Raw genomic sequence first — 25,990 nt, forward strand, 5'->3', positions numbered from 1 at the left:
CTAATAGAAAGTGTTTTAGCTATGGTGAGGTAGGCCACTACAAGAAAGAGTGCCCCAACCCTAGGAAGCAGAAACATGGTAATAATAATATGGATTCTATTGCTAACCTAGCTAAGAATAATGATCCTGAAGGAGTGTGCTTCATGACTCATGATATTCTGTCTGTAAATTCTTCTCTGGGTTGCTCTTTCACTGAAAATGATTGGCTGATTGATTCTGGATGCACCTATCACATATCTCCTTTTAGATCTGTGTTTTCTGATTTTAAACCTGTAGAAAATACGTTTGTTTCTATGGCAAATGACAAGAAGTGTCAAATTCTTGGCATTGGTACAGTGTGTTTAAAATTCAGCAATGGCTATGTGCTAAACTTGAACAATGTGAGATATGTGTCTGATCTGTGTTACAATTTGCTTTCCTGCACTTGCTTGGAGCTTGATGGGCTAGAGGGTAAGTGGGGGCAGGGAGTTATGAAGATCTGTAAGGGTGCTATGTGCTTGTTTAAAGCTGTGAAAAAATGTAATCTCTATGTGTGTTCTGCTCAACCTTTGGCCTGTGTGAATAATGTCTCAAGCCTGGCTCGGGTTAATAAAGCCATGTTGTGGCATAATAGACTTGGTCATATGAGTGAAAAAGGTCTAAATATTTTGAAGAAAAATGAGTTGCTTTCTGAAAATGATTTTCAAAATAGTCTTCCTTTTTGTGACACTTGTGTCTTGGGCAAACAACATAGGGTGTCTTTCCCAACACCTGCCACTGAAAATATCAGTCACAGTGTGTTAGAATACCTACACATGGATGTGTGGGGCCCAGCCTCTGTGTCAACTCATTCTGGGTCAGTCTATTTCCTGTCCATAATTGATGATTTTTCAAGAAAAGTTTGGTGTTTCTTAATGAAAAACAAGTCTGAGGTCAGTGATAAGTTTTCTGCGTGGAAGAATCTTATTGAAAATCAAACTGGAAAGTCTATCAAAGTGATTAGGACAGACACTGGTCTTGAGTTTTGTAATTCTCAAATGGACTCCATGTGTACTCAGTTTGGAATTAAAAGACACAAGACTACCCCTTATACCCCTCAGCAAAATGGAGTTGCTGAGAGGATGAATAGAACCCTCCTAGAAAAGGTTAGGTGTCTCCTGTCTAAGAGTGGTATGTCCAAAAAATTTTGGGGTGAAGCCCTACTGACCTCAGCCTACCTTGTAAATAGGTCTCCTTCAGTCCCCCTAAAGGGGAAGTGTCCTGAGTCTGTTTTCACTGGTAGAAAAATTTCTCTGTCTCATCTTAGGGTGTTTGGCTGTAGTGCCTTTGTTCATACCAAGACTGACAAGTTAGAACCTAGATCCAAGAAAGGAGTCTTCCTAGGTTACCCTGAGGGAGTAAAGGGTTATAGAATTTGGAACAGAAGTGAGCCTGGTTTCAGGGTCATTATAAGCAGAGATGTCATCTTCAATGAAGATGAGTTCCCCTGTGTTAGACCTGCCCCTGATACCACTCCTCTAAGTGTGGACAATGAGCCTCCTAGTGAGGTGGAGTCCACTGATAACCTCACTGAGGTGGAGGTATCTGAGGATACTCCAAGTGAGGTGGAGCAATTTTTGGTTCCAAATCCTATCACCACTGACCCTGCACCTGAGCCTGACCCTCAACCTGAACCTGAGCCTCAACCTGATCCTGAACCAGCTTTACTTGATGACCAAGTTGTTAACCCTGGTCCAGACTTGAGTGATTATCTCCTGTCTAGAGATAGAGTCAGGAGGCACATTAGTCAACCTGAAAGGTATATTGGTTTGGTTAACTTGATTTCTTTGGCTTTTAATGTGCATGAATCTGATGGTGAGGAGCCTCAGTCTTATAAACAGGCTCTTAAATCTAAATTTTGGAATGAATGGCAAAAAGCCATGGAAGATGAGATGTTGTCTTTGAAAGTCAATTGTACCTGGTTACTTGTTCCTCTACCTGTTGGTGCTTCTGTTGTTGACTGCAGATGGTTGTATAAAATTAAAAATGAGGTAGAAGGACTTAGGTATAAGGCCAGACTTGTGGCCAAAGGGTTTACTCAACAAGAGGGGGTAGATTATACTGAAATATTTGCTCCTGTGGTTAAATTTATAACTGTTAGACTTATGCTTGCTTTGTGTGCACATTTTGACTGGGAACTTAAACAAATGGATGTTAAAACTGCTTTCCTGCATGGTGATTTAGATAAGCCTATCTATATGAAACAGCCTGAGGGATTTGTAGATCCTAAGTATCCCAATCATGTTTGCCTGTTAAAAAAGGCATTGTATGGCTTGAAGCAATCTCCCAGACAATGGAACATCAAGTTTAATTCATGCATGCAAAATCTTGGGTTTGTTAGAAGCACTTTTGATGCCTGCCTGTATGTGAAAAACCTTGATAAAGTTCCTGTGTTCTTACTGCTATATGTTGATGATATGCTGATTATGGGACCTTGCCTCAAATCCATCAAGTCTGTGCAATCTGCTCTGTGTAATAACTTTGAGATGAAGGATCTTGGTGATGCACAAAAGATTTTGGGTATTAATATCCATAGAAACAGAAAAGATTCTGTACTTGTGCTTCATCAAGAACCATATGTGTTTAAAGTCCTGCATAAGTTTAACATGTCTGCTGCTAAGTCAGCCTCTGTGCCCTTAGCTGCTCATTTTCAGTTGAGTAAAGATTTATGTCCAAAGTCTGAAGCTGATATCCATGCTATGAAAAAGGTTCCTTATGCTAATGCTATAGGTTCTGTGATGTACTTAATGGTTAGTACTAGGCCTGACATTGCTTATGCTGTTTTTTGCTTGAGTAGATACATGTCAAACCCTGGACCTGTGCACTGGGAGGCCCTGAAATGGCTTTTGAGATATCTGAAACATACTTCTAAGTATGGTCTGTGTTTTATGAAGAGGGATGATGGTGTAAATCTATGTGGTTTTGTTGATTCCAATTATGCAAATGATAGGGACAAAAGAAAGTCCACTACTTCTTATGTGTTTACTGTTTGTGGTTCTTGTATAAGCTGGAAGTCTCAATTGCAGCACATAGTAGCCCTCTCCACTACAGAGTCAGAATATATAGCCATCACAGAGGCTATGAAGGAAGCAATTTGGTTAAAGGGAGTTCTTTCTGAACTTAAATTCTTAAAATCTGTTCCTGCTTTATATTCTGATAGTCAGTCTGCTATTCAACTATGCAAAAACCCTGTTTTTCATGATAGAACTAAGCATAGAGATGTTAGGTTCCATTTCATTAGGGATGTTGTTGAGAAACAAGAAATATTGTTGCATAAGGTGCATACTGATAAGAATCCTGCTGACATGGGAACTAAATGTCTACCTGCTGATAAACTGCTTATGTGTATTAAGAGATTGCATTTTGATTATGGTTAGCATGTGCATTTGCATGTCCCGGGGGAAGACCTTGTTGATTCCCTAGACCTTGGTCTGCTGGAATCTCAAGGCAAATTAAAGACCTACTTGACTAATGAGCTTTGTCTCTTTGGTGTCTTGTTAGGCAACCTGGTTAGTTCTTGACTAATGAGCACTGCCTCTTTGGTGTCTTGATCCTAACCTTGTAGGCTGTGATGAAGCAACGCAATGACCAAGGCTCTCATCTGTTTACTAAAGGTAGTCCAAGGTGGAGTATGTGGAATTATGGACCACCTTTTGGGCTTGGAATTAATTCGGCTGGGCCGTTTTAATTGATGGCCCGTTCTAAGTGTAATGAGTCCAACTCTTCTTGGCCCATTACTTATGGAGCGAGTACCCGATGGCTGTCACGTGTCGCCTTCACCCGGATTATGGCGCTGAACCGTTGGATTTGGGGGGTGTGTTTCTGGTGAGTCTTTATCCGACTCTTTGACTCCTCACTCTCTCATTCTAATCACTATTCTCTCTCTCTCTCTCTTCTTGAGCTTTCGCTCTGCCTTCTCTCTAGAAACTCTCTCTCTCTCTCGAAGCTCTGGCAGATTTTCTTCTCCGATGGCTTCGATCTCTTCTTTTTGGTGAGGATCGAGTGTTATCTCTCAACCGCTGTGTTGATCTGGAGATTTGAGTGAGTTCAAGCGGTGGAGCTTGTCTCTGTGTGATTTCTAGGAGGTTTATCGGTTGGTTTCTTAGATCCGTGAGATCCGAGGATTCTTGTGGCCTTGTGGCTGTGATTGAGTTAGATCTGTGGTGTTAGGTGGCTGTAAGTGGTAGCAGTCGGGTAACCCTAGCTCGGGGTTTAGATTGGTTCCACTGTGCTCCCTTGTGACTTGTTGGATAGGACGGAGGAGGTCCTTGGCCCTGGTGTAGTCGTGGTTGCGACCTGAGCCATTTCTCTGTTCCTTGTGTTCTGTTTTTGTGTTCACAGTTTAGATCCATTTTGGATCTGTTTCTCTTGTCATACTAACAGTGTACTTGAGTGTGCAGGTGAATTGCAGCGATAGATCTGGTGCTTTTACGAGAGGTTCAGATCTTGTAAATCGATTAGGGTTCTTTGTTAATTCTTGCTTCTCTTTGTATCGTTCCTGTTTTGTATTACTTGAATCTGTAATTGGCTTGTACCTTCTGAGATTAGCCATCTCAGACTTTTGTCAATACAAAGAGGTCCCGGTAATTAGTGAACCCCGAGTAATCTGATCCCTACATTACATATTACTAGAATTTATAAATAATGAGCATTACTTCTTCATACTCCCTCGTTCTCCATTACGTACCACAGTTTTACATAATTACATTTCAGTTCCGAGGTAGAAGTTTTGTATAAATGTATGGCCGTGTTATTAAGTCTGTCCTTATTAATTGGGATACAAAGGGAGTATTCAATAGTAATTCATTTTCTATAAGTGCAGCATCTTTTATCTATCTCCCTACCTTCACAACCGTCAATAGCAATGATTCTCCTCTTCTTCATAGCTCTCCCTATAATCTTGATCTATTTCCTCTACAAAAAACCAACAAAACCAAATCTCCCACCATTGGTCCCATGCCTCCCCTTGATCGGAAACCTCTACCAGCTCTCCTCGGCGCCGCTTCCACACATCCGCCTCTCCCATCTCTCCAGGCTCCACGGCCCCCTCCTCCGCCTTAACCTCGGCTCAAACCCCGTCATCGTAATCTCCTCCGCAAAGCTAGCGGCGGAGGTCCTCAAACACCAAGACTCCGCCTTCTGCAGCCGCCCCAGACATGGCCTTCACCCCCTACGGCCCCCACCGGAGGGAGCTGAGGAGTATCGCAGCAACGCACCTCCTCAGCCCTCCAAAGGTCAAGTCCTTCCGCGCCGCTCATGATCGCCAAGATCTCGCGCCACTGCGCCTCTTCCTCTCCGGTCAACCTCAGCGAGGCGGCGATGGGGCTCACCACGACGCTGATTTGCAGGATCGGCTTCGGGAGGAGGTACGAGGACCAAGGGACCGAGGAGCTGCTGAAGGAGCTCCGGCAGCTTCTCACGGCCTTCTTTGTGTCGGGTTATTTTCCGGCACTGAGTTGGGTGGACAGAGCTACTGGACTGATGAAGCGGCTTGATAGCGCGTTCGAGAAGCTCGATTCGTTCTACCAAGAACTCATCGATGAGCATCTCCGGGCCGGAGATGTGGACGACGAGGAGGAGGATATTCTTGGCATGCAAATAAAGCTCGAACTCAACTCGAATAAACCTACTAATTGGGATCGGGTTAAGGCATTGTTGATGGTAAAATATCAAACCTATGATACTTCATTTGTTATCTTAAAATAAATATTCACTTCGCACAAAATATATCAGTTCACGAGGTATGGTTTGTGCCACCAATTGACATGTTTTGTTCTTCCAACTAATAAGTTCTCAAGTTAGAAGATACTACTAGTTTTCAATTGAACCACTCCCCACCAGAATATGACTAAAATTCGTGATTTTTATGATGATTTACCCTTTTATTTAACGCAGGACTTATTTTTGGGTGGAACGGACTCAACTGCAGCATCGATAGTTTGGATCATGACGGCGTTGATTAAGGCGCCACACATAATGAAAAAGGTGCAGACAGAAATCAGAAACGTGGTGGGAAACTAGACGAAGATGATCTGCCAAAGCTTCCCTATCTAAAAGCAGTCATAAACGAGACTTTCCGGTTGTACACTCCGCTTCCAATGCTTGCACCAAGAGAAGCCACTCGAAAATGTGTGCTAGATGGCTACGAGATTCAGCCGAAAACTACTGTTTATGTGAACGTATGGGCGATTGCAAGAGATCCCGAATATTGGAAAACTGACCCAGAACAATTCTTGCCGGAGAGGTTCTATGGTAGTGAGATGGACGCCAAAGGCAAAGATTTCGGGTTGATCCCGTTTGGATCGGGCCGGAGAATCTGCCCCGGGATGTTCATGGGACTTGCTCTTGCGGTTGCGAATTTGGTGTTCTATTTTGATTGGGAAGTGCCTCAAGGAAGTGAAGTTGACACTGATGTTTTGCCTGGACTTATTATGCATAAGAACAATCCACTTCTCCCACTGCCTAAACTGTATCAAGGTTAGATAAGTAGTCATGATCACTTGTTGCTAAATAAATGGAGGCGTTTTTGGGCCAAATTGCATGTATATATAGAATTCAGATTAATGTATTACTCGTGATGATGAATGGAATTCTAGAATTTGGGCTTTTGTAATAGACTTCAATTATACACTTGCATAATAAATACATACAACACATTCATGTTTATCAACCAAATATGCTCATTCAATCATGAAAATAGTACATAAGCCTTGACATCAACTGAACACCACAACATATATGTGATATATATCGAGGTGGTGGGCCGCCATCCTAATCGTATCTATTGTTATGGCCACCATTTGGGCCATGGCAATATACACCAAATATAAGTCATGAAAAATGAAATTAAAACATAGGCAGTAATTGAATATTTGAATGAAACTATATATGGATTCGGCAAGTAATATTTGCGCCATATGCATGTCAGTTCGGCGTTAATTGGAACTGAAAGAAAAAGAATTGTTGACCACCCATCTTAATTTATGACAGATCTAGGAAGGCTCTATTTAATCTTTTTATTGGCATGTTGCCAATAATATAGCAAGATGCACTGTTTCTAAATTACTCAATGGGAACATGTTTATTAAATTGCAAGCATATGAAAACGTTAACTAATAATTTAATCTGTTTTCACACTCATACGTACAAGGATGACATAATCTACCCAATTATTTATGACCTCATCAACGTTATAAATATCTTGGTGTATAATATGCTGTCAAATTAATTGGTTGCAAGTCATAGAGAGTTAACTATCACTTGTTTCATAGGTTTTATTTTATCAATGTGATTGTTATCCATTTCATTTTCTAGAGTTACACACATCCACTTATCTAACACTTTTTTTCATTCGGTTATGTGCAATATATAGAGAATTTTGCTCATAATGTTTATTGGGAGTTATTTTTGTTGGGGGTATATATATTTACCCATTAAAAATATAGTACTCCATAAGAATTAACGTATGCAAAGTGCATCTAATGACCTAAACTATTTGCTTTAAAAAAACTCCTTAAACATTTTTGCTATATATAGGGAAATAAGACTTGATTTTTTTATAATGAAAATGTATCAAGGTGAGTGAAAATCCACAAGGCATCATCAGCCCCACGGCATGATTCCCAATTAAACAACAACTCGCACTTGTTCATAAACGCAAACCTAACAAAGAAAGAAACAACCAAAGCAAAAACAAAAACCCAAAAGAATAGGAGCAGCACATCACTTTAGACAAAAGCAAATATTATATCCAAGCAAACACCTTATCCTCCGGTCTAACTTCTGAGCTTGCTCAAGTCATCGCTAGAGATCCATTGGGATGGTGAAATTCGGATACCAACTTTTAATCCATGATATAAAACTCATGAGATCCTTTTTTTAGGATGATCCATCCCTTTATATGTTGCAACACAATAAAAAAATATGTGCATTTGAATTGAATTGTACGAACAAAATTAGCCTTAGGGGCCATCTGACCAGCCAATTGAAGGACTTGAGTGAGATAGTCATAAAGTCTTACTACTATTAATTTCATATCTCCAAACATAACCATAATTACTGTATATCTTGAGAGTAAAATAAATTAGAGTTCTTTGTTTTCCGCTGACTTTGATTAATCTATATATTGTTTTTTTTGAAACCAAAATTACCCTGAAAATCCTTATAAACAGAATCCAAATCCAAATCATAAGCCTGTTTGTCTAAATTGCAATATAAATAATCCAAAAACATTTACTGAAACTACATATATAATGCATTAATGCTAGTACCATCTGCATATAAACCATAATCTCATCATTGCCATTTGCCAAATTTGTTATTAGCACAAAAAACATTGAAGAAAATAAAAAAGAATCATGAAAACGTGATTGACCACTTATTAAGTTGATTGAAATTTATTTCCAAAAGTCAACATAAAAAGTCACAGACGCGTTATTAACCTAATTAAACAAGTCTTGTTTTGCTGTTATAACAAATTAAACAAAGTATATAAGTGCAGTGAAAAGTGAGATGGAATTCGACACAAGGCGAAAATGGTGAAAGGAACCTACGTTGACAAAAACGGAGTGAGAAAGGGCGCATGGACTCAACAAGAAGATGATAAGTTAAGATCTTACATTGAGCGTTTCGGCCATTCCAACTGGCGATTGCTTCCCAAGTTTGCAGGTTTGTTCCCTTTTTTAATTAGTAGTATGATTTTATGATTTGAAATAAATGTATACTATTGATGAGAAATGGAAATTGATTTGTTTAGGTCTTGATAGATGCGGAAAGGGCTGCAGATTGCGATGGATGAATCACTTGAAACCGGGCATCAACCGCGGGGATTATAGCCAACACGAAAAAAATCTTATTGCAAAACTCCATCGTCAGCATGGAAACAAGTATAAACTTCTTCTTATCATTATTATGTAGTTCTAATTAGTAAAGGTTACTTAATTGGCAATGGTGTGAACACAGGTGGTCAGTCATAGCAGCTGAGCTACCGGGGAGAACAGACCATGGAGTGAAGAACTATTGGAACGCGCGACACAAGAATTGCCAAAACACAACAGGCGATGAGGCGGAGATGTGTGATGAGCCTAGAAAAAATGTCAAAAGTAGAGAGGTGTCTTCTCAAGTGTTTGTGTTGGAATCATCAGATCTCAACTCGACAGTGGCTCCAACTGCTGTCGAATTGGGGTCTGATTCGTCCATTGATCAAAGTTGCTCCGTTGCCTCAACCGCTGCCCAAGTTGTTGACAACAGTTTTTGGACTCAGCCTTTTGTGGTTGAGACATATTCCTATGATCATGCTTATGGTTTTAGGGAATGTGATGGAGCTGGAGATGTGTTTTCACCTCTTTTTGGTACATGGCTGGATGATGTCAATCATATGCAGTTTCCTTTCTACTAACATTTTATGGGCTTTGATTAGGCAATTAGTACCCATTGATGGTTGGTTAAAGGACCTAAGATATGTATAAGTATAATATTTTTAAATAAAATCATATATGTATGGCCCCTTTTAATGTAGAGAAATAATACATGCATTCAGCTGATATCTTTTTCTCTAGTGCATCAATTTTTTCTAAAAATCATCGAAGGTGTTACTGTTACACATTGAAAAATTGAGACGAGTTCCAGAATTTAGGCTTGATTGAAAGCTAATTAAGTTGTTACTAGTAAGTAGTGGCATGATTGATAACAGATTAAATTCAGTTTCTCACTTTTTACGTTTCATTTATCATATTTCATCCTTATTTTAATTGTTTTATTATTATTTATAAAATAAAATTTATTACAGTACAATACAATGATACATCATACAGCAGTATTTATTTGGAATTTAAAATTATATCCTACTTTGAATTTATCAACTCGGTTATTTAGTTTTTATTTAACAAAAGAGATAATAAATTCTAGAGTGAGAGTCTCAAAATAGTATAGGAGCAAATAATATACTAGTATCCCTAAATAACTAGTTGGTCTTCTGTATGCATCACCCTAAATCTAAAGAAACATCTGTATTTTAATAATGATAGATCTAGGACAGCAAACATTATATTTATTCTTGGGAATGCATAATTTTCTATGCCTAAACATGTGAACAAAAATATTATATATTTCCAAATAGAAATAAATTCAATAGTAAACGCTATTTGCTCACTAAAAATATGACACGTAAAAAGATGATATAAGCATGCTATTTCTCAGAGACCTCAGCATCTAGCGCAATATGTACTCACATATGACGTATAAATATTGTCAAAATAGCTTGAGGCCAATGCGCGAGTGTTCGGCTTATAAATATCTTATAAAATGCAAATTTAATTAGGAGTTTATAAAGAGATGAAAATAGTGAACCAAGAGAGATTAATGAAAAATATACTACTACAGTACTAATTTGTTAAAATAACAAATATAACAGGATTATTTTTATAAATTTGTTGTTCTTACGAAAAAATTAATAAGATGACATCGGATTGATGAACATCATTATAAGGAAATTTATGAGGTGCGGGATCTTATTCTCTACATCACTTAAATTATTTTTGAATTGCCAGAAAAAAATACTACTCCTATTCTATACTAGTTTAAGAGCTTTTATATATAAGCATCTATCTTTAGTAGTAGTATAAAATAATTAAGGTTGTCTAGCTAATTTCTTTATATTTTACGTACAAGATAATAATGATACTCCTATTACATTATGACTGAATTATTAAAAATAACATTGACGATAACTAGACTAATGATATGGAAGTCAGATTGGAGTATATATAACGACGTCGTTCCATAAATGTGAGCGTACTCTACAAAATGTAATGACCATGCCATCTTTCTAATCCATATGATTTTATATTCAGCACTCGTATTAATTGAAAGTCAACAATAAATGGCATATGCTAGTATTTTTAAAAGAAGCCATTATATGTATAGGAATTATTTGTAGATGAAAGTGAGAGAAGGCGAAAATGGTACAAAAACGGCGTGAGTAAAGGTGCGTGGACTCAACAAGAAGACGACAAGTTGAGAGCTTATGTTGAGCAGTACGGCCATTCCAACTGGCGACTGCTTCCCAAATTTGCTGGTCTTCTCTTTTTCTGTTTTTTTTTAAGATTCAAAATAGATCTGCTATTCAATTTCAATGATGAAAATGTAGTAATGTGTTAGGTGTTTTTTCAGATCTAGATTGCGATGGATGAATTACTTGAAACCTGGCCTCACACGAGGAGGTTTTACCCAACAAGAAAGAGACCTTATTATAAAACTTCATCAGCAATATGGAAACAAGTATGATATTTTTTTCATAAATTAGTTAATACATCATTTTATTGCCAATCTAATTTAGTGAATCCATGTCGAAAAATAGGTGGTCTGTCATAGCAGCAAAGCTACCTGGGAGAACAGACAACGGAGTAAAGAACTATTGGCACGCGTATCTCAAGAATCGGGCTATAACTGAATCAGGTAAAGAGGCCGAGATTCGAGATGGAAGTTCAAGTGTGATTAAGTCAAAATTAAGGCACATCAAACCTAGAGTGTCGTCATCTTCTAAAGTGTTCATTTTGGAATCATCAGATCCCAACTTGACAGCAATTCCGACTGTGATGGAGTTGGGATCTGATTCATCCGTGAAGCAAAGTTGCTCCAATATGTCATCCGTAACCTCGATTGATGCTGATAATTTCTCGGATTTGGTAGTCTCTGGATTTCATGATGATTTTTGGACTCAACCATTCATCGTTGAGTCGGATTGTAATGTTAGGGTTTGTGATGAAGGAGTTACTTTTCCTCCTCTAGTTGGTCCGTGGATGAATGATTTATTGTAGCACGATATGTGCACAAGAAAATTGAGTTTTTATTTGACGTTGTAGAACGATATGTGTACGCTATAGTTGTTTCAATTTTCAAATAATTTTTGTTTGTAATAATTTTGGAATATACCATGCTTGTATATATATTTGCGTACAAAATTAAGTTAAGATTTCAAGTTTGAGTTACAATTTGTGTTTTAGTTATCAATATTGTATCGAATTACATTAATTAGGTTTGAAGAAATAATTAGGGATCGGAAGATGTATTTTATTGCTTATTTACAATATGTGATGGGGCTACACTTTTATAGGCATGAGATAATTTACATATGGTAAACGGGATCATCGGAGATCCTATTCTAATCATGGTATACAATCAATTCGGAATCAATCACCTTAATTCCATGATTTCTTTCCAACACTCTCCCTCAAGTTAAGTAACGGGGTTTCCGATACTCAACTTGCTTAATACTTCCCTGAACGACTTGGAATTAACAGCCTTGGTTAGAATGTCTGCCAATTGATCCTCTGATTTCACATATGGAAACTCAACAATATTGGCTTCGATCTTCTCCTTGATGAAGTGTCAGTCGACTTCCACATGTTTAGTTCTATCGTGTTGAACTGGATTTTCAGAGATGCTAATAGCAACTTTGTTGTCGCAGAACAGTCTACGGTTTTGGTACGTACAGATCAAGTTCTGTCATGAGTCTCTTTAGCCACAATATCTCAGTGAGGCCACTCTTGATTCCACTGAACTCTGCTTCTGCACTTGAAAGTGCTACTACCTTCTGCTTCTTGCTCCTCCAAGTGACAAGGTTTCCTCCTACCAATGTAAAGTACCCTGCCATGGATTTTCGGTCATTTGGGTTCCTTGCCCAATCCGCATCAGTAAAGCCATTAATCTCCAAGTGCCCATGTTTTGAGAACAACACTCCATGCTCCGCAGTGCCCTTCAAATACCGGACAATTCGCAGGGCAGCTTCCCAATGGTCTTCTTGTGGTGAGTGCATGAACTGACTTAATACTCCCACAGCATATGCTATGTCGGGTCTAGTATGAGAAAGGTAAATGAGCTTTCCCACCAGCCTCTGGTATCTCCCGCTGTCCGTGAGTTTCGCTCCTTCAACTATCTGCAATCCGTGATTCTGTATCATCGGGGTGTATGTCGGCTTGCAGTCTACCATGCCCACTTCTGCTAAAAGGTCAAGAATATACTTCCTCTGATTGATGAAGATTAATCTATCTCCTCGATTCCTAAAAAGTATTTGAGAAGACCCAGATCCTTCATCTCAAACTCTTTGAACAAGTTCTTCCTCAATTCGCCAATCTCTTCTTCATCATCCCCGATGATATCATGTCGCCAACATAGACGATAAGACATGTGATTTTCTCATTCTTCTTTTTGAGGAACAGTGTGTGATCTGAGTTGCTCTGCTTGTAGTCATATTTCTTCATCACTTCGGTGAATCGACTGAATCAGGCCCTAGGAGACTGCTTAAGCTCATACAACGTCTTCTGGAGTTTGCACACCTCTCCAGGCTGAAACTCATTCGTGAATACTGGGGGAAGAACCATAAAAATTGGTTTAGGCAGCTCTCCATGCAGAAAGACATTCGTCACGTCGAACTGGTGAAGTGGCCAATCTTTGTTGGCTGCAATTGAGAATAATACCCTGATTGTGTTGATCTTTGCTACTGGCGAGAAGGTCTCAGCATAGTCAACTCCGTATGTCTGAGTGTACCCCTTTGCTACAAGTCGCGCCTTATATCTCTCGACTGAGCCATCTGGTCTTCGCTTGATAGTGAACACTCATCTACACCCTACGGCTTTGACCCCTTCTGGCAGTTTTCCCTTCACCCATATATTGTTTTTCATCAATGCTTTCATCTCTGTAAACATAGCCTCTCTCTAGTGTTTGTGCTTCATTGCTTCATCGACATTCTGTGGAATTTCATCTTCCTCATAGAGTGCCGCTTCAAATGCACGTGCCATCTTGCTCAAATTTCCTTGCACAAAATTAGCAACCCCATATCTGCTCTTTGCACCAATCTTCTCGGGAGAATATCATTTTGGGGGAAGGCCCCGAGTACTCCGATTTGGAATAACATACTTCCCAGTGTCACTATCGATGGTGTTATCCTCTTCCTCCTCTTCTGCAGTGTTAGTATCAACTACAGTATTCTCTTCAAATATTGGAACGGGGCATACCTGGGATATCAGTTGAGGTTGATCGTGAGGTGGTTGAGGAGACTCTGGTGGAGGGGCGTGCTCGGCGGCAGTGACCGCTACGGCCTTTGTTGGTTCCCCAATTAAAGGGCTTGGAGATGACACAAACCAACTCAGACGGTCCTCATGATTAGTTTCAGGATTTTGCTCCCCCTGACTGCTAAGGTGGTGAGGGTAGAAGAACTCGGTTTCTAGGAAATTGCAATTTATAGTGGTGATGATTTTCTTAGTACTCGGGTCAAAGCATCGATAACCTTTTTTGGTTTACCTCGTATCCCACAAAAACACATTTAGTAGCACAAGGGGAGAATTTGGTTATTTCATGTTTGGGAATATGGACATAGACTGTGCACCCAAACACTTTAGGTGACATGCTAAGGGATTCGGGTATTTTGGCTTGTTGGGAGAGGATATCAAGGGGAGTTTTCTTGTTGAGGATTTTGGTGGGTAATCGGTTTATGAGGTAGATGGAGGTTGCCACAGCTTCTGGCTAAAGGAATGTTGGGACTTTGGATTCAATCATAATGGCACGGATCACTTTTAGAATTGTTCTATTTTTTCTTTCGGCTACCCCATTTTGTTTGGGTGTGTAGGCACATGAAGTTTGGTGAATAATGCCCTTTTTCTAAAAAATTCAGACATGTCACTATTGACTAATTATCTCCCATTATCAGATCGAAGGATTTTTATGGTGGTTCGAAACTGGGTTTGGATCATATGGAAAAAAAACAATTTTTTCGACCACTTCAGATTTGTGTTTCACGAAATAAATCCAAGTCATCCTAGTGCAATCATCAATGAAAGTAACAAAATATCTAAAACCCTTTCCCCCAATAACGGGCGCAGGACCCCAAACATCAGCGTGCACAAGTTCAAACATAAATTTCATATGGGTATCTGAAGGTTTGAAAGATTGTCTGTGGCTCTTGGCCAAAACACATGTCTCACAAGAAAAATCTCTAGGAATTGTAAAATTTGGAAACAAAAGCTGAAAATAACCATGAGAAGGACGTCCTAGTCTTCTGTGCCATAGCCAAGCCTCCTCTCTCGTGGATCCGTGAGCTAGCATTGCACTGCCATGTTGAGCTACCCTATCCATGTAGTAGAGCCCTTGGTTCTCAGTGCCACGCCCAACGATCTTCCTCGTCCGAATATCCTGTAAAATAAAACAATTTGGGTGCATCAGAAGAGTGCAATTCAGTTCTCTTGTGACATGGCTCACTGACATCAATCTTTGAGACAAGCTTGGCACAAATAAACATTTTGACAAACGAATCCTTGGAGAAATTTCTATGGTTCCGGCCCCTACCACTTTAATTAATTCTCAATTTGCAGTTCTAATATAAGTCTTAGTGATCTCACTAAAGTCCGTTTTCTCTAGGATCATGGTATCTGTGGCTCCACAATAAAAAATCCATCCCCTTTTATCAATCCTATCATAATTTTGCACGTTAAATGCAGAAGAAATATTCATCAGTGGTGCAAAAAGGTTTTGGGTGTCAATTTGGCCAACATTTGGGGTTATTTCGGAATTTCTAACAAATCTGGGCAGCTTATCATAATAGGATAAATCAGAGGGTTCATTTTTAAGGGAGTCGGGTATATTTTGGTATTTATCATAAATTGGGGCTTGACTATGCAAAATAAAAGGTTTGTCATTGCGTCGCCTCCCTAATTCTGACCCTACGTCGCCGCTCCGGTCCGTTCCACGAAATTTCCAACCTGGATGCCACTCCCACCGCCGCCGATTTCTGGTTAGGGAGGGTTGTTAGGCTGGTTCCCTCCTCCAATCGTCCATTCTCTGTTCTGATTTGGGGTATTCTGCCGGTGGTTGATCTCCGCGATTCCGACGGCGGCGAGCTTCCCTTGGGCTCGTGCCTTCTGTTTTTCATCCCACCATTCCGGGTATCCCACCCGTAGAAAAAAGGTCTCCCTCGTGTGCTTGTTCTTCCCACAGTGGGAGCACCACAACTTGCTTTTGTCCGACTTTCCTCCGGCGGTTTGGTATGTGGTTCCGACAGGTGGTGGTCGTTGCTGGCTTCCTCGATTGTTCGGTCGATCCCTCTGTGCCCCGAATCCGTAGCCTATTTTCCCCTGATGATGCATCGGCGCTTCCCACGCCTGTGGAGTCTCCGGTGGGTGGAGCGGATGCCGGTGGCATGATTTTCTATCGAGCTGCCTCCTTCTTCACTCATCTGTAGGCTTCTTCGAGTGAGGGGTATGGCTATTGTTTAAGGATCTCCCAACGGATGTGGTCATACTCCTGATTCAATCCTGTGAAAAACTTGATGAGTCGTTTCCCACTTGCGTGCTGCCGATACTGCTCGATCCCCTTATCACAACACGTGACTGGTTGCTTCTGACTTCGATCAATATTCACCCACAATCCGTGGATTCGATGGTAATACGTCTCTAGGTCGTGGTTTCCTTGTCTGATTGGTATTATTTTATCCTCCAGGTCGTACACCAGATACGGATCCGCCTTGCTCTCGAATGTGATTGCGAGATTGTCCCACAAAGCTTTGGATGTTTGGTTATGAGCGAAATCGGCGATAATATCATTTTCGATGTTATCAACGATCCACGAGAAAATGATTAAATCGGTTTCCTTCCAATCCCGATACCCCTTGCTGTCAGGCTCTGGATCGGCGATAATATCATTTTCGATGTTATCGACGATCCACGAGAAAATGATTAAATCGGTTTCCTCCCAATCCCGATACCCCTTGTTGTCAGGCTCTGGTGGTTCGTCTTGGATGTGGGAGTATCCCCTCCTGCTTCCTATCGCGACTTTCATTAGGCGCGACCACAACGGGTAGTTCTTCTCGTTCAATTTGAGCGCCATGGTAACGTTCTTGTTTGTCCTCAATTTTGAGGATTCGGTTGCTGGTTTCTCCTCGTCTGAATCTGACATCTTGTGTAGGTGTTGGTTTCAGTTTTGGTTTTAGGAAAAGGTCGAGAATTGGGTATAAACGACTATGATGAGAATTCTCTGAGCCAAAATTCTTCCTGCTCTGACACCATGAAGAAATAATAGGATTGGAAGATGTATTTTATTGCTTAATTACAATATGTGCTAGGGCTACACTTTTATAAGCATGAGATAATTTACTTATGGTAAACGAAATCATCGGAGATCCTATTATGGTATATAATCAATTTGGAATCAATCACCTTAATTCCATGATTTCTTTCCAACAAGATTTAATTGAATTTATGGTATAGTAATGATTTGTATTTACAAAATGTAATACTGATATATGTAGGGTCGTATAATAAGTGTCAAACCACCTATTTAAATGTTAGTAATAGAGAATTCAAATTATAAGTAAGTAACTTTCAATTTTGGATGACTCAGATTAATCCATAATCTTGATCAGTATTTTGCAAGGCGAAATCAGTAAGAGCATTTTGGGGATACCAAATTTATTTGTTGATTCAATAACTGTATTTGAAGATATTGAAAAGAGTATATAGCAGTCATAATAATTTGATATAGAAGTATATGTTTTGAAAAAATAATTTTAATTGAGAATGATGAGAAATTTAATATTTTGAATTATATTATGAGAGATAAATTGGTTCCTATGAGTAATTTATTTATGAAATACAGTTCGTGCCATATATAACTGAATTAGATTAAAATAAAATAAATAAATAATTGTTCTTATTTAGTACTCTCTTCATCCCATATGAATATGCAATATTTTACTTTTAGTCCGTCCCACAAGAACATGCACTTTTTTATTTTGAAATATTTTTTCTCTCTTAATATTAAGATGAGACTTATTCTCTACTAACAATATTTTAATTATTTTTGTTTTCTACCTCTCTCCTACTTTACTAATGTGTTAAAATCATTGCTCAACCAAAAATGCATATTCTTGTGGGACATGAGGAGTATTTTATTTTGTTAAAGTATGCTACCAGATGATAGAATATGATCCATTTGATATTGAAATCATATAGACTGTAATTGGCCTTAATTGGAATATAAGAATTTATCCAAAACTGAAATAATCATATATATAGGTATGGGATGTGGTAGAAACCATATTTTGTGTAAAGAATTAATGTAGAAATATCCTTCTTTTATATAGTAGAACGATATTCCTACATTTATTATTTCTTCTTTAATTTACGACAATCATAGATCAATAATGCAAATAAATTTATTTCCTATATAGGTATGATCTATCATATACATAACTCGATAATCAATAAGGAGACAGATCGACATCTGGGCTGGACGGCCATTTGCTAGCAATATTATTTTATGTTAATATAAACTTCATTGGATATGGAGTCAGGACTAGATACTTCAATTATGAATTATCAAAACAACTAAAACCAAGAATGACGTCATCTTTCTGACGTCATGTTGCTGACGTTGGGTTATAGTTTCATCGGGCTAGAAATTTTCAATCATAAACTTACAAATTTTGGCGGGTTAGCCCACGAGTTGCAGGTTGCATTGATATCCCTACTTACACTACCTAATAGAAATTCAATTTATATACTCGTATTACTTAAAATGGAAGATCACGAAGAAATTAAAATTTGGAAAGCTTAAGTCATTCATGTACGAACTCATACTATTAACTAATTATGTCAACCCAAATCATAATCTAACGGTCGATGTGTTTCCAGATTTAATTATTTAATTCAAGTTATTTCAATATTACCAACAATTGGCAACTTGATTACATAATAATAATAATACCACTAGCTAATATTGTGAGAGAGTAATTAGTTAAGCCTCTTATGCCCCATTGCTCATTCTTTAAGACAGATCTATCTGGTGCAACTATTTGTGTTCCCTTTTCGGCAAGATGCACCATTTTCTATGCTTGAACATGTGAACGGAAATTTTAAATTTTGAGTAGGAATCATTTCGATAGTGTGGTGCTTCAATTAATTAGGATTTATAAATTTATAATTCCAATTTGAAAATTTGTAATTAAGATTTATTAATCACAGTTAAATTTTAATGTTGGGTACATTGTTGGATACATTGTTCTCGACACTCCTAATCCTTAGTCAACGATAAATATCATATGCCCTTATGGACCCCATAGACACAATTATTGATATAAAGATTAGGCTTGCTTATTCGGCCGCTTCCGATTCTAACCGGGCCGGTTAACCGATTTTAAATTTTCATGAATCTTATAATCGGAACCGGCCGGTTAAGAACCGGTCGATTCCGGTTCGGAACCGGAACTGATTTGTAATATTTAATCCGAATTTATTTAAATAAAGATACAAATGATTCAATATTTATCATCCAATAACTAAAATTTCAATATATTAAATACCTAAAAATTCAAAAAAACTCACACAATACAAACAGACAAGACAATACTTATCTTTCAATACCTAAAAAAAATCAACTCCTAAAATATTATATACTATCTAATACTAAAAAAAGCCAAACGGAAGGAAAATAAAAGAAACAACCTTAATCTGCAAAATATAAAAGCAACACATGCACACACACATCATTATTTAACAACACATCAAAACACACACGACACATGAACACACACAACAACATTTAACCAAAAAAAAAAGGCAGCATACACACACACACACAACAACTCACTCACGCTAACAACACGTATACGCACACACATAACAGCATACACACACACGTGTAAAAATATTATTTTAAAATATAAATTAAATTGAAATTAAAATGCAATCCGGCTCCCGGTTAAGAACCGGTCGGTTCCGGTTAGAACCGGAACTGATATTTTTCAAAAAATAGAAACCGGAACCGGTTTACCGGTTCCCGGTTCCTCAATTAACCGGCCAGTTCCGGTTAACCGGAGAACCGGTTAAGCACCCCTAATAAAGATCTATATCTGCAGGGGCAACACAGTTGGTTCCGGAGGAGCAGATTTGCAAGAGTGACCAATGATTCTTGAAATTCGACTTCACATCGATAGTTTTGCTTATTTGCCTCTGGATCTGATTTTTCAAAACATTGCAAGAAAAAGATTTTATTGTGCAACGCTATTTGTTGTATTTGATTAATGAGATTCAATTTGATTTGCCTCTGGATTTGATTTTTCAAAACATTGCAAGAAAAAGATTTTATTGTGCAACACTCATCGATTTGTTGTATTTAGTTCATGAGATTCAATCTCATAACTCAATGTTAGATGGATAATCATAAGATAATTAGTCATAGCTAACTCCCTCTAACTAGAAGGAAGCAATATAACAGTAGCCATATTTGGACCGTAAAATCAGAGTTGCATTGATGTGTGTTTCGGATTATTACAATTGAGCATTTACCTTAGTTTAAATACTAGCTAATAGAAGGAACTAGAACTATACAGTCAAACCATAGTTAAGCTAACAAACAAAACTATAGCTAGAAGACAATCTGGAATAACTGAAAGTGCACCCAAACTTTGGTATCAGACTATCAAGCTATCCACCTTTTGTGAGGATCTCTTTCCACGTTGGACAAGCATGTTGAGAGCTTGTGGATCCCTTGCATTCTATGTGTGACATGGCACATTTTACCAGATTGCAAGGCTGGCTGACTCACTAAGACAGCTTCCTTGTTGATGACTGGAGCATCTTGATTCAAAGATGCTCTTCCAATACGAAGTGTAATAATTAACATGGCTATTAAGCACTGCAATAGTAGTACATTTTTTTGGTTCTCACATTTTTCAAAATGCGTGTTTCAGGCCAATGCTTTGAATTTTGCCATCCTGATCCGGCTGCCATTTTCAGAGACATCAAAGCTCTGTGACGATTCGATCAAAAGATACTACTAGTTTCTTTCTACTTCACATTTCATTCTCTCAATCCATTCCATAATAACAAGGGTCTAAAAATTTTCCATCAATTCACTACAATTTATAATAACAATAATCTCAGTCCACAGTATATCAAATTTAACTATTACTGCTACAATACAATCAATTTAAACAATATTAGATGCCTACTCCATAAGTACCCCTTAATATGTTTTGTTTGGTTTTCAAATTGTGTATTTCAGGCCATTGCTTCGAATTTTGCGACTCTGATCGGCCGCCATTTTTACAGACGTCAAAGCTTCCATGATGATTCGATCAAAAGTTGAACAGAAGATCGTTTCTTCTGTATTTGCTCCGCCGAAGCAATAACTGAAGGACCGCAGTCAACTACCTCCATCCTTTTCAGAGAGCGTATATCCCCAATTCTCCAAGGTATCTCCCTTAATTTGAAGCAATGCCGAATGATTAGGTGCTGCAGATTTTGGAAGCTATCCTGATAGAAAATTAAGCTTTGATTGTCCTTGCGAATCGCCCACTTCACCAGATCCATATCTTCAAGTAACAGATACTCGAGCCTCGGGAATTCTCCGTCACCTGGTTTCCACTCCGCTCCCCGAAACGCGGAGCATCGCAGTTTCAGCACTTTAAGGATAGGCAACCAACCAATTGGACTCATGTATTTCCAGGAATATCCTAAGCCGTTCAGACCATCCACAACGGGACTCGCCGGCGTCTCGCGTCTCGTCTCAGCGAGACGAGACCCCGGCGAGACGCGTTGCAGCCTCCATCTCGTCCCGTCTCGTCGCGCGTCTCGTCGCGCGACTCGTCTCGCCGAGCCAGGAGACGAGCTGGCTCGCCACGCGCCTCGGCGACGTGGCGCAGCCCGGCGTCGTGCGTGACGCCCACTCGCCGGCCCGCGAGTGGGCGTCGTCACGTGCTGACGCAATAAATATTTTTTTTAAAAAAAAAATCGAATTTAAATAAAAAAAAAAATTTTGTAACGGTATTATTACCGTTTTTTTGTTTTTTTTTATATTTTTTTTGTTTTTTATTAAATTTTTTACTCTATAAATACTCCTAAACTCATCCTCATTTACACACAACTACACATCTATTCTTCATATCATCTAAATTTTCTCTCAAATTTTCGCTGAAATTTTCATAACCCAACTCAAGATGTCCGGCGACGGCGAGGGCAACTATGGCGGCTCCGGCTCCGGCGGGTGGGATCTCAACTCATTCGGCGATTGGGAGAACATGATCAACACATTGGGCGGTGGAGGTTCGTCAACGCCGGGGACCCAGGGTTCGGCGACGCCGGGGGGGTACCAACCACCCAATTTTGACCTTGATGCATATGTTCGTCCCAACGTCCCGCGGTTTTCGCAGGGATTATCCCAGATCCGGGAGGATTTTCCAGTTGATCCCACGCCGGGAGTAGGCCGAGGCGGTGGAGGTGGCCGAGGCGGTGGAGGTGGCCGAGGCAGTGTACAACCCCAGACGGGCGAGGACGAGGAGGAAGAAGAGGAAGAGGATCTTGGCCGACATCCGTACAACAACCTCGAAACGATGGCGGTGTACAACGCCTGGATCACGGTCTCGTACGATCCCATCGTCGGGAATCAACAAACCCGGAAGTGTTTCTGGGAAAAGGTTGTCGAGGTCTACCACCAAATAAAGCCGAACCGCTCCCGCAAGCGCACAGTTAAAATGATCCGCTGTCACTTTGACCGAGTCGACCGACAGGTCAAAAAATTCTGCGGCATCTACTCGGCGGAAGAGGCGCGCTACCAAAGCGGCGCCACGGCCACCGACATTTTGACGTCCGCTTTGCGCGCCTACTACCAGGACGAGGGACATCAATTCAGATTTGTTGATGTTTGGCGCGCCGTCAAGGACGAGGAACGATGGGCCGGCGGTTTCCGCTCCAGCTCGGGCTCAAACTCGAAGCGCACGAAGCATACGGCGAGTGGCCAATACTCGTCTAGTGCTGGTGCGTCTGGTGGTGACACTGCTGAAGGCATCAGCCAACATGATGCTGAATCCCAGGAGTTTGCGGGTACGGTCGGCGATGCAGGAGGATCCGCGAGTACGCGCCGTCGGCCGCAAGGGACGAAGGCGGCGAAAGCGGCTAGAGCAAGGAAGGGCCGAGGCGAATCAAGCCAGCCGGCCTCAGGATCGGGCTCGCGAGGAGGCTCGGACACACTTATGGTGGCGTACATGACCGCCACAATGGCGGACACTTCCCGCTTCTCGCACTCCCAATACGCGGCCTGGTGGAACGGAATTGTGCATATGGCAGCACAACTTGGCCTTCCGACTCCCCCTCAACCTCGACCGCCTCCGGAGGATGATTAGCCCTTCCGATTAATTTTTTTTTATTTTGTGTGTTTTTTTATTTTGTGTGTTTTTTTATTTTGTGTGTTTTTTTTATTTTGTGTGTTTTTTTATTTTGTGTGTTTTTTAATTTTGTTTTAATTTTAATAAAGTGTGTTTGTTTAAATTGAATTGGGTTTTAAAAAAATTATAAATTAAATTGAATGAATAGTAATTAAGAGACGGTATAGAGACGGTTAAGAGACGGAGCGTTGCAGCCTCCGTCTCTTAGTTAAGAGATGGAGGAAAAAAGGACAGTGGGCCCTCAAATAGTGCTCAAATAGTAGTTAAGAGACGGTTTAAGAGACGGTATAGAGACAGCGTTGTGGATGGCCTCAAGCTCAGCTTCATCAGATATCTCGGCAGATTTGACAGGTAACCAATTTGAGTCGTCACATGAGGATTCACGACCACACATTTAAGCGACACTAATTGATTGAGAATCCCGATGTTCTCCAAGCTTAGGGTTTCAGCACCGTCGGGCAGTAAATCAATTGAAATCCCTAATTTCTTCAAATTGGGGATGCTTTTGAAAACATCGTCGGTGCAGCTATGAGCATTCACGTAGAGTGTAAAGAGGTTTGGTAGGTTTGTACCGTTGCTTGGATCTGGTAGTTTGTGTTTCGGGATGCGGAGATGCTTCAACTGTTGCATATCCCAGATTTCATTTGGTAAACAAGTTGAATCCCTAAGCAGTTGGTTGCTGCTCTGTTCTTGCATTGAATCTTTTAGAAATTTAATGTTGTGATGTTGGCTGAGAATCAGGAACTGCAGGTTTTGGAGCTTCGATATGGAAGAAGGGACTTTCCCATTATGAGTGAGGGAGAGGTACCTTAACAGCAACAGCTTCATGACCTCTTCGGGGAACTCGTAGAGACGAACTGAAAGAGCATCCAACACCTTCAGCAGTGTAAGATTCAAACATAGCGGCACCGGGTATTGATGATCTTCACCCGTGCACAGGAGAGAACGTGCCGTTGATGCAGCTGGCATACAGTCATATGCCTCTTTTATGCCAAATAAAACGTTGTTTTGGACGGCCAGACGTCGCTGGCTTTCAAGATAGTCTTCGGAAGCATCAGCTAACTTGTTTAAGACAAGTAAAAACTTGATCCTCTTAGCTTCTTTAATGCACAAGTGCCAATATGCAGAATGTAGCTTGCAAGATTTGATTATAGTATTATTGTAGCTCTGCTTGCAGATGATAGCAAGACTGTTGGACACAAGCCCCTTCATACATCCCCTAGCAAAATCTTCTGAATCTTTAACCCGTGGTACAAAAAGATCCTCAACAAACCACAAGTCAATGAGCTTGGAGAGACGAATCACACAACGCTGAGGGAAAACTCCCATGTAGAGAAAGTATGGTTTCAAATGTTGAGGCAAGTACTCGTAGCTGGAAATTAGCACCTTGTAAATCATCTCATACGCATCTGTAAAAGTAGTAGTTTGCTTGACTACTACCTTGTTCCAGTATTCTTCAGTTTTCTCAAATTCGCATAGGATGCTGGCAACCGCGAGTATCAGAAGAGGAAGACCTTCACAGAGCTCGGCAATCTTCCTCCCAACTTTCTCGAGTTGAGGAGGGAAAGACTCACCACCAAATACATTTCTCCAGAGTAGATTCCAACTATCTTCATGGTCCAAAAACGGCACCTGGTGGAAGCTAGCATTTTGACAAATAGCTACTTCTTCTAGCCTTGTTGTCAGTAAGACCTTCCCATTTCCGTGGATTGGAAGCCACCCTATCAAGTAATCGCAAACCTCTATGCTCCATATATCATCCAACACGATCAAAAACCTTCGCCCCTGCAAACATCTTTGTAGAAACATAGCTAAAGTATATCTATCCTCTTCGATGTACACATCTATAGGCTTACGCTCTATCTGAGAAACAATATCCGCCAATATATCTCCCATTTCATTGCTTGGGCCGATGCTCAGCCACGCTGTGTAATCAAAATGTTGAACAGTGATCTGATCTTGATAGATTTCTCTAGCAAGTCGTGTCTTACCGATGCCGGCCATTCCAAAAAGTGACACAACTTGGTTTCCAGACTGTAAATCTAGAAGCTCATTTCTGATCTGTTCGATTTGGTCGAATAGCCCTATGACTATTGAGTTTTCCCCACCAAATTTGTCTGCTGGCAAAACAACTGTTTCATCTTCTTCTCTATGCAACGGGGTACACAGCTCTGCGATGTACTCCTTTTCCAGCATATTCACTGTTTTTGAGAAGGAATGGATCTCTTGCTCCATGGTGTCACTGTTTTTGTTATGCTCCTCTAGCTCTATGATGTACTCGTTTATTAGCCCGCTCTCAATCTCCAGGAACGAAAAGATATCCCCCAGAGGGTGGAAGAGAGGGAAAGACAGGACATGAGATTGAATCACATCTTCTAGCTTCCATGTTGTATCTCTTATTTGTGCATCTAGAGCGCCGATGGCTCTCCTGTTAATGCTTCTTTTGCTTTTGCTGCTGTCAAACAATAAATTGATCATACTCCAATCAACCTCTCTGTAGTTTCTGCCATTCAACGCATCAACCATACTCCAATCGCTTCTAATCACTTTTCGATCCATGCTGCGCTTGCTCCCGCCTGTATCCAATCTTTTGAGGGTCTGGAGCAGGGACTGCAGCTCCTTATATACAGATCTAGTGAGTTGTTGATCGCTAGGATTCGAGAGGGCGCTCGATGGTGTTCATAAGAGATACTACAGCAGCATAAGCCATGAAACACTTTTAGATGGAATTTTGGGAAACCTACCAATATAGTAGTAACACAA

At 40.0% G+C, this 25,990-nt stretch overlaps 4 protein-coding genes and 1 pseudogene across 4 annotated transcripts; 3 read left to right on the forward strand and 2 right to left on the reverse strand.

Moving 5' to 3' along the window:
- Window positions 1-4,882: 4,882 nt before the first annotated feature.
- Window positions 4,883-6,571, forward strand: LOC121747715 (annotated as a pseudogene).
- Window positions 6,572-8,552: 1,981 nt separating this feature from the next.
- LOC121749184 (transcription factor MYB8-like) lies at window positions 8,553-9,415 on the forward strand. The gene is made up of 3 exons (XM_042143776.1): window positions 8,553-8,685; window positions 8,774-8,903; window positions 8,980-9,415. The coding sequence occupies exons 1-3, from the start codon at window positions 8,553-8,555 to the stop codon at window positions 9,413-9,415; spliced, it is 699 nt and encodes a 232-aa protein (XP_041999710.1).
- A 1,556-nt stretch (window positions 9,416-10,971) lies between these two features.
- Window positions 10,972-11,959, forward strand: LOC121747539 (transcription factor MYB15-like). Its single transcript, XM_042141590.1, has 3 exons — window positions 10,972-11,092; window positions 11,188-11,295; window positions 11,375-11,959. The coding sequence occupies exons 2-3, from the start codon at window positions 11,204-11,206 to the stop codon at window positions 11,832-11,834; spliced, it is 552 nt and encodes a 183-aa protein (XP_041997524.1). The 5' UTR covers window positions 10,972-11,092; window positions 11,188-11,203; the 3' UTR covers window positions 11,835-11,959.
- A 531-nt stretch (window positions 11,960-12,490) lies between these two features.
- On the reverse strand, window positions 12,491-13,006 carry LOC121749186 (secreted RxLR effector protein 161-like). The gene has a single exon (XM_042143777.1). The coding sequence runs from the start codon at window positions 13,004-13,006 to the stop codon at window positions 12,491-12,493; it is 516 nt and encodes a 171-aa protein (XP_041999711.1).
- Window positions 13,007-23,544: 10,538 nt separating this feature from the next.
- Window positions 23,545-25,786, reverse strand: LOC121749187 (putative late blight resistance protein homolog R1C-3). Its single transcript, XM_042143778.1, has 2 exons — window positions 23,631-25,786; window positions 23,545-23,548 (listed from the first exon to the last, which is right to left on the reverse strand). Exons 1-2 carry the CDS (start codon window positions 25,784-25,786, stop codon window positions 23,545-23,547), a joined length of 2,160 nt encoding a protein of 719 aa, XP_041999712.1.
- Window positions 25,787-25,990: the final 204 nt, after the last annotated feature.

This window comes from Salvia splendens, chromosome 9, assembly GCF_004379255.2.
Source record: "Salvia splendens isolate huo1 chromosome 9, SspV2, whole genome shotgun sequence".
NCBI lineage: Eukaryota > Viridiplantae > Streptophyta > Magnoliopsida > Lamiales > Lamiaceae > Salvia > Salvia splendens.

Excerpts from the sequence above, each read along its gene's own strand:
- LOC121749184 (XM_042143776.1), top strand. The coding sequence starts at position 8,553 with ATGGTGAAAGGAACCTACGTTGACAAAAACGGAGTGAGAAAGGGCGCA. Across the intron at positions 8,686-8,773 it reads ATTGCTTCCCAAGTTTGCAG|GTCTTGATAGATGCGGAAAG; the intron begins GTTTGTTCCCTT and ends TGATTTGTTTAG. Across the intron at positions 8,904-8,979 it reads CATCGTCAGCATGGAAACAA|GTGGTCAGTCATAGCAGCTG; the intron begins GTATAAACTTCT and ends GTGTGAACACAG.
- LOC121747539 (XM_042141590.1), top strand. The coding sequence starts at position 11,204 with ATGAATTACTTGAAACCTGGCCTCACACGAGGAGGTTTTACCCAACAA. Across the intron at positions 11,296-11,374 it reads CATCAGCAATATGGAAACAA|GTGGTCTGTCATAGCAGCAA; the intron begins GTATGATATTTT and ends GTCGAAAAATAG.
- LOC121749186 (XM_042143777.1), bottom strand. The coding sequence starts at position 13,006 with ATGGTAGACTGCAAGCCGACATACACCCCGATGATACAGAATCACGGA.
- LOC121749187 (XM_042143778.1), bottom strand. The coding sequence starts at position 25,786 with ATGGATCGAAAAGTGATTAGAAGCGATTGGAGTATGGTTGATGCGTTG.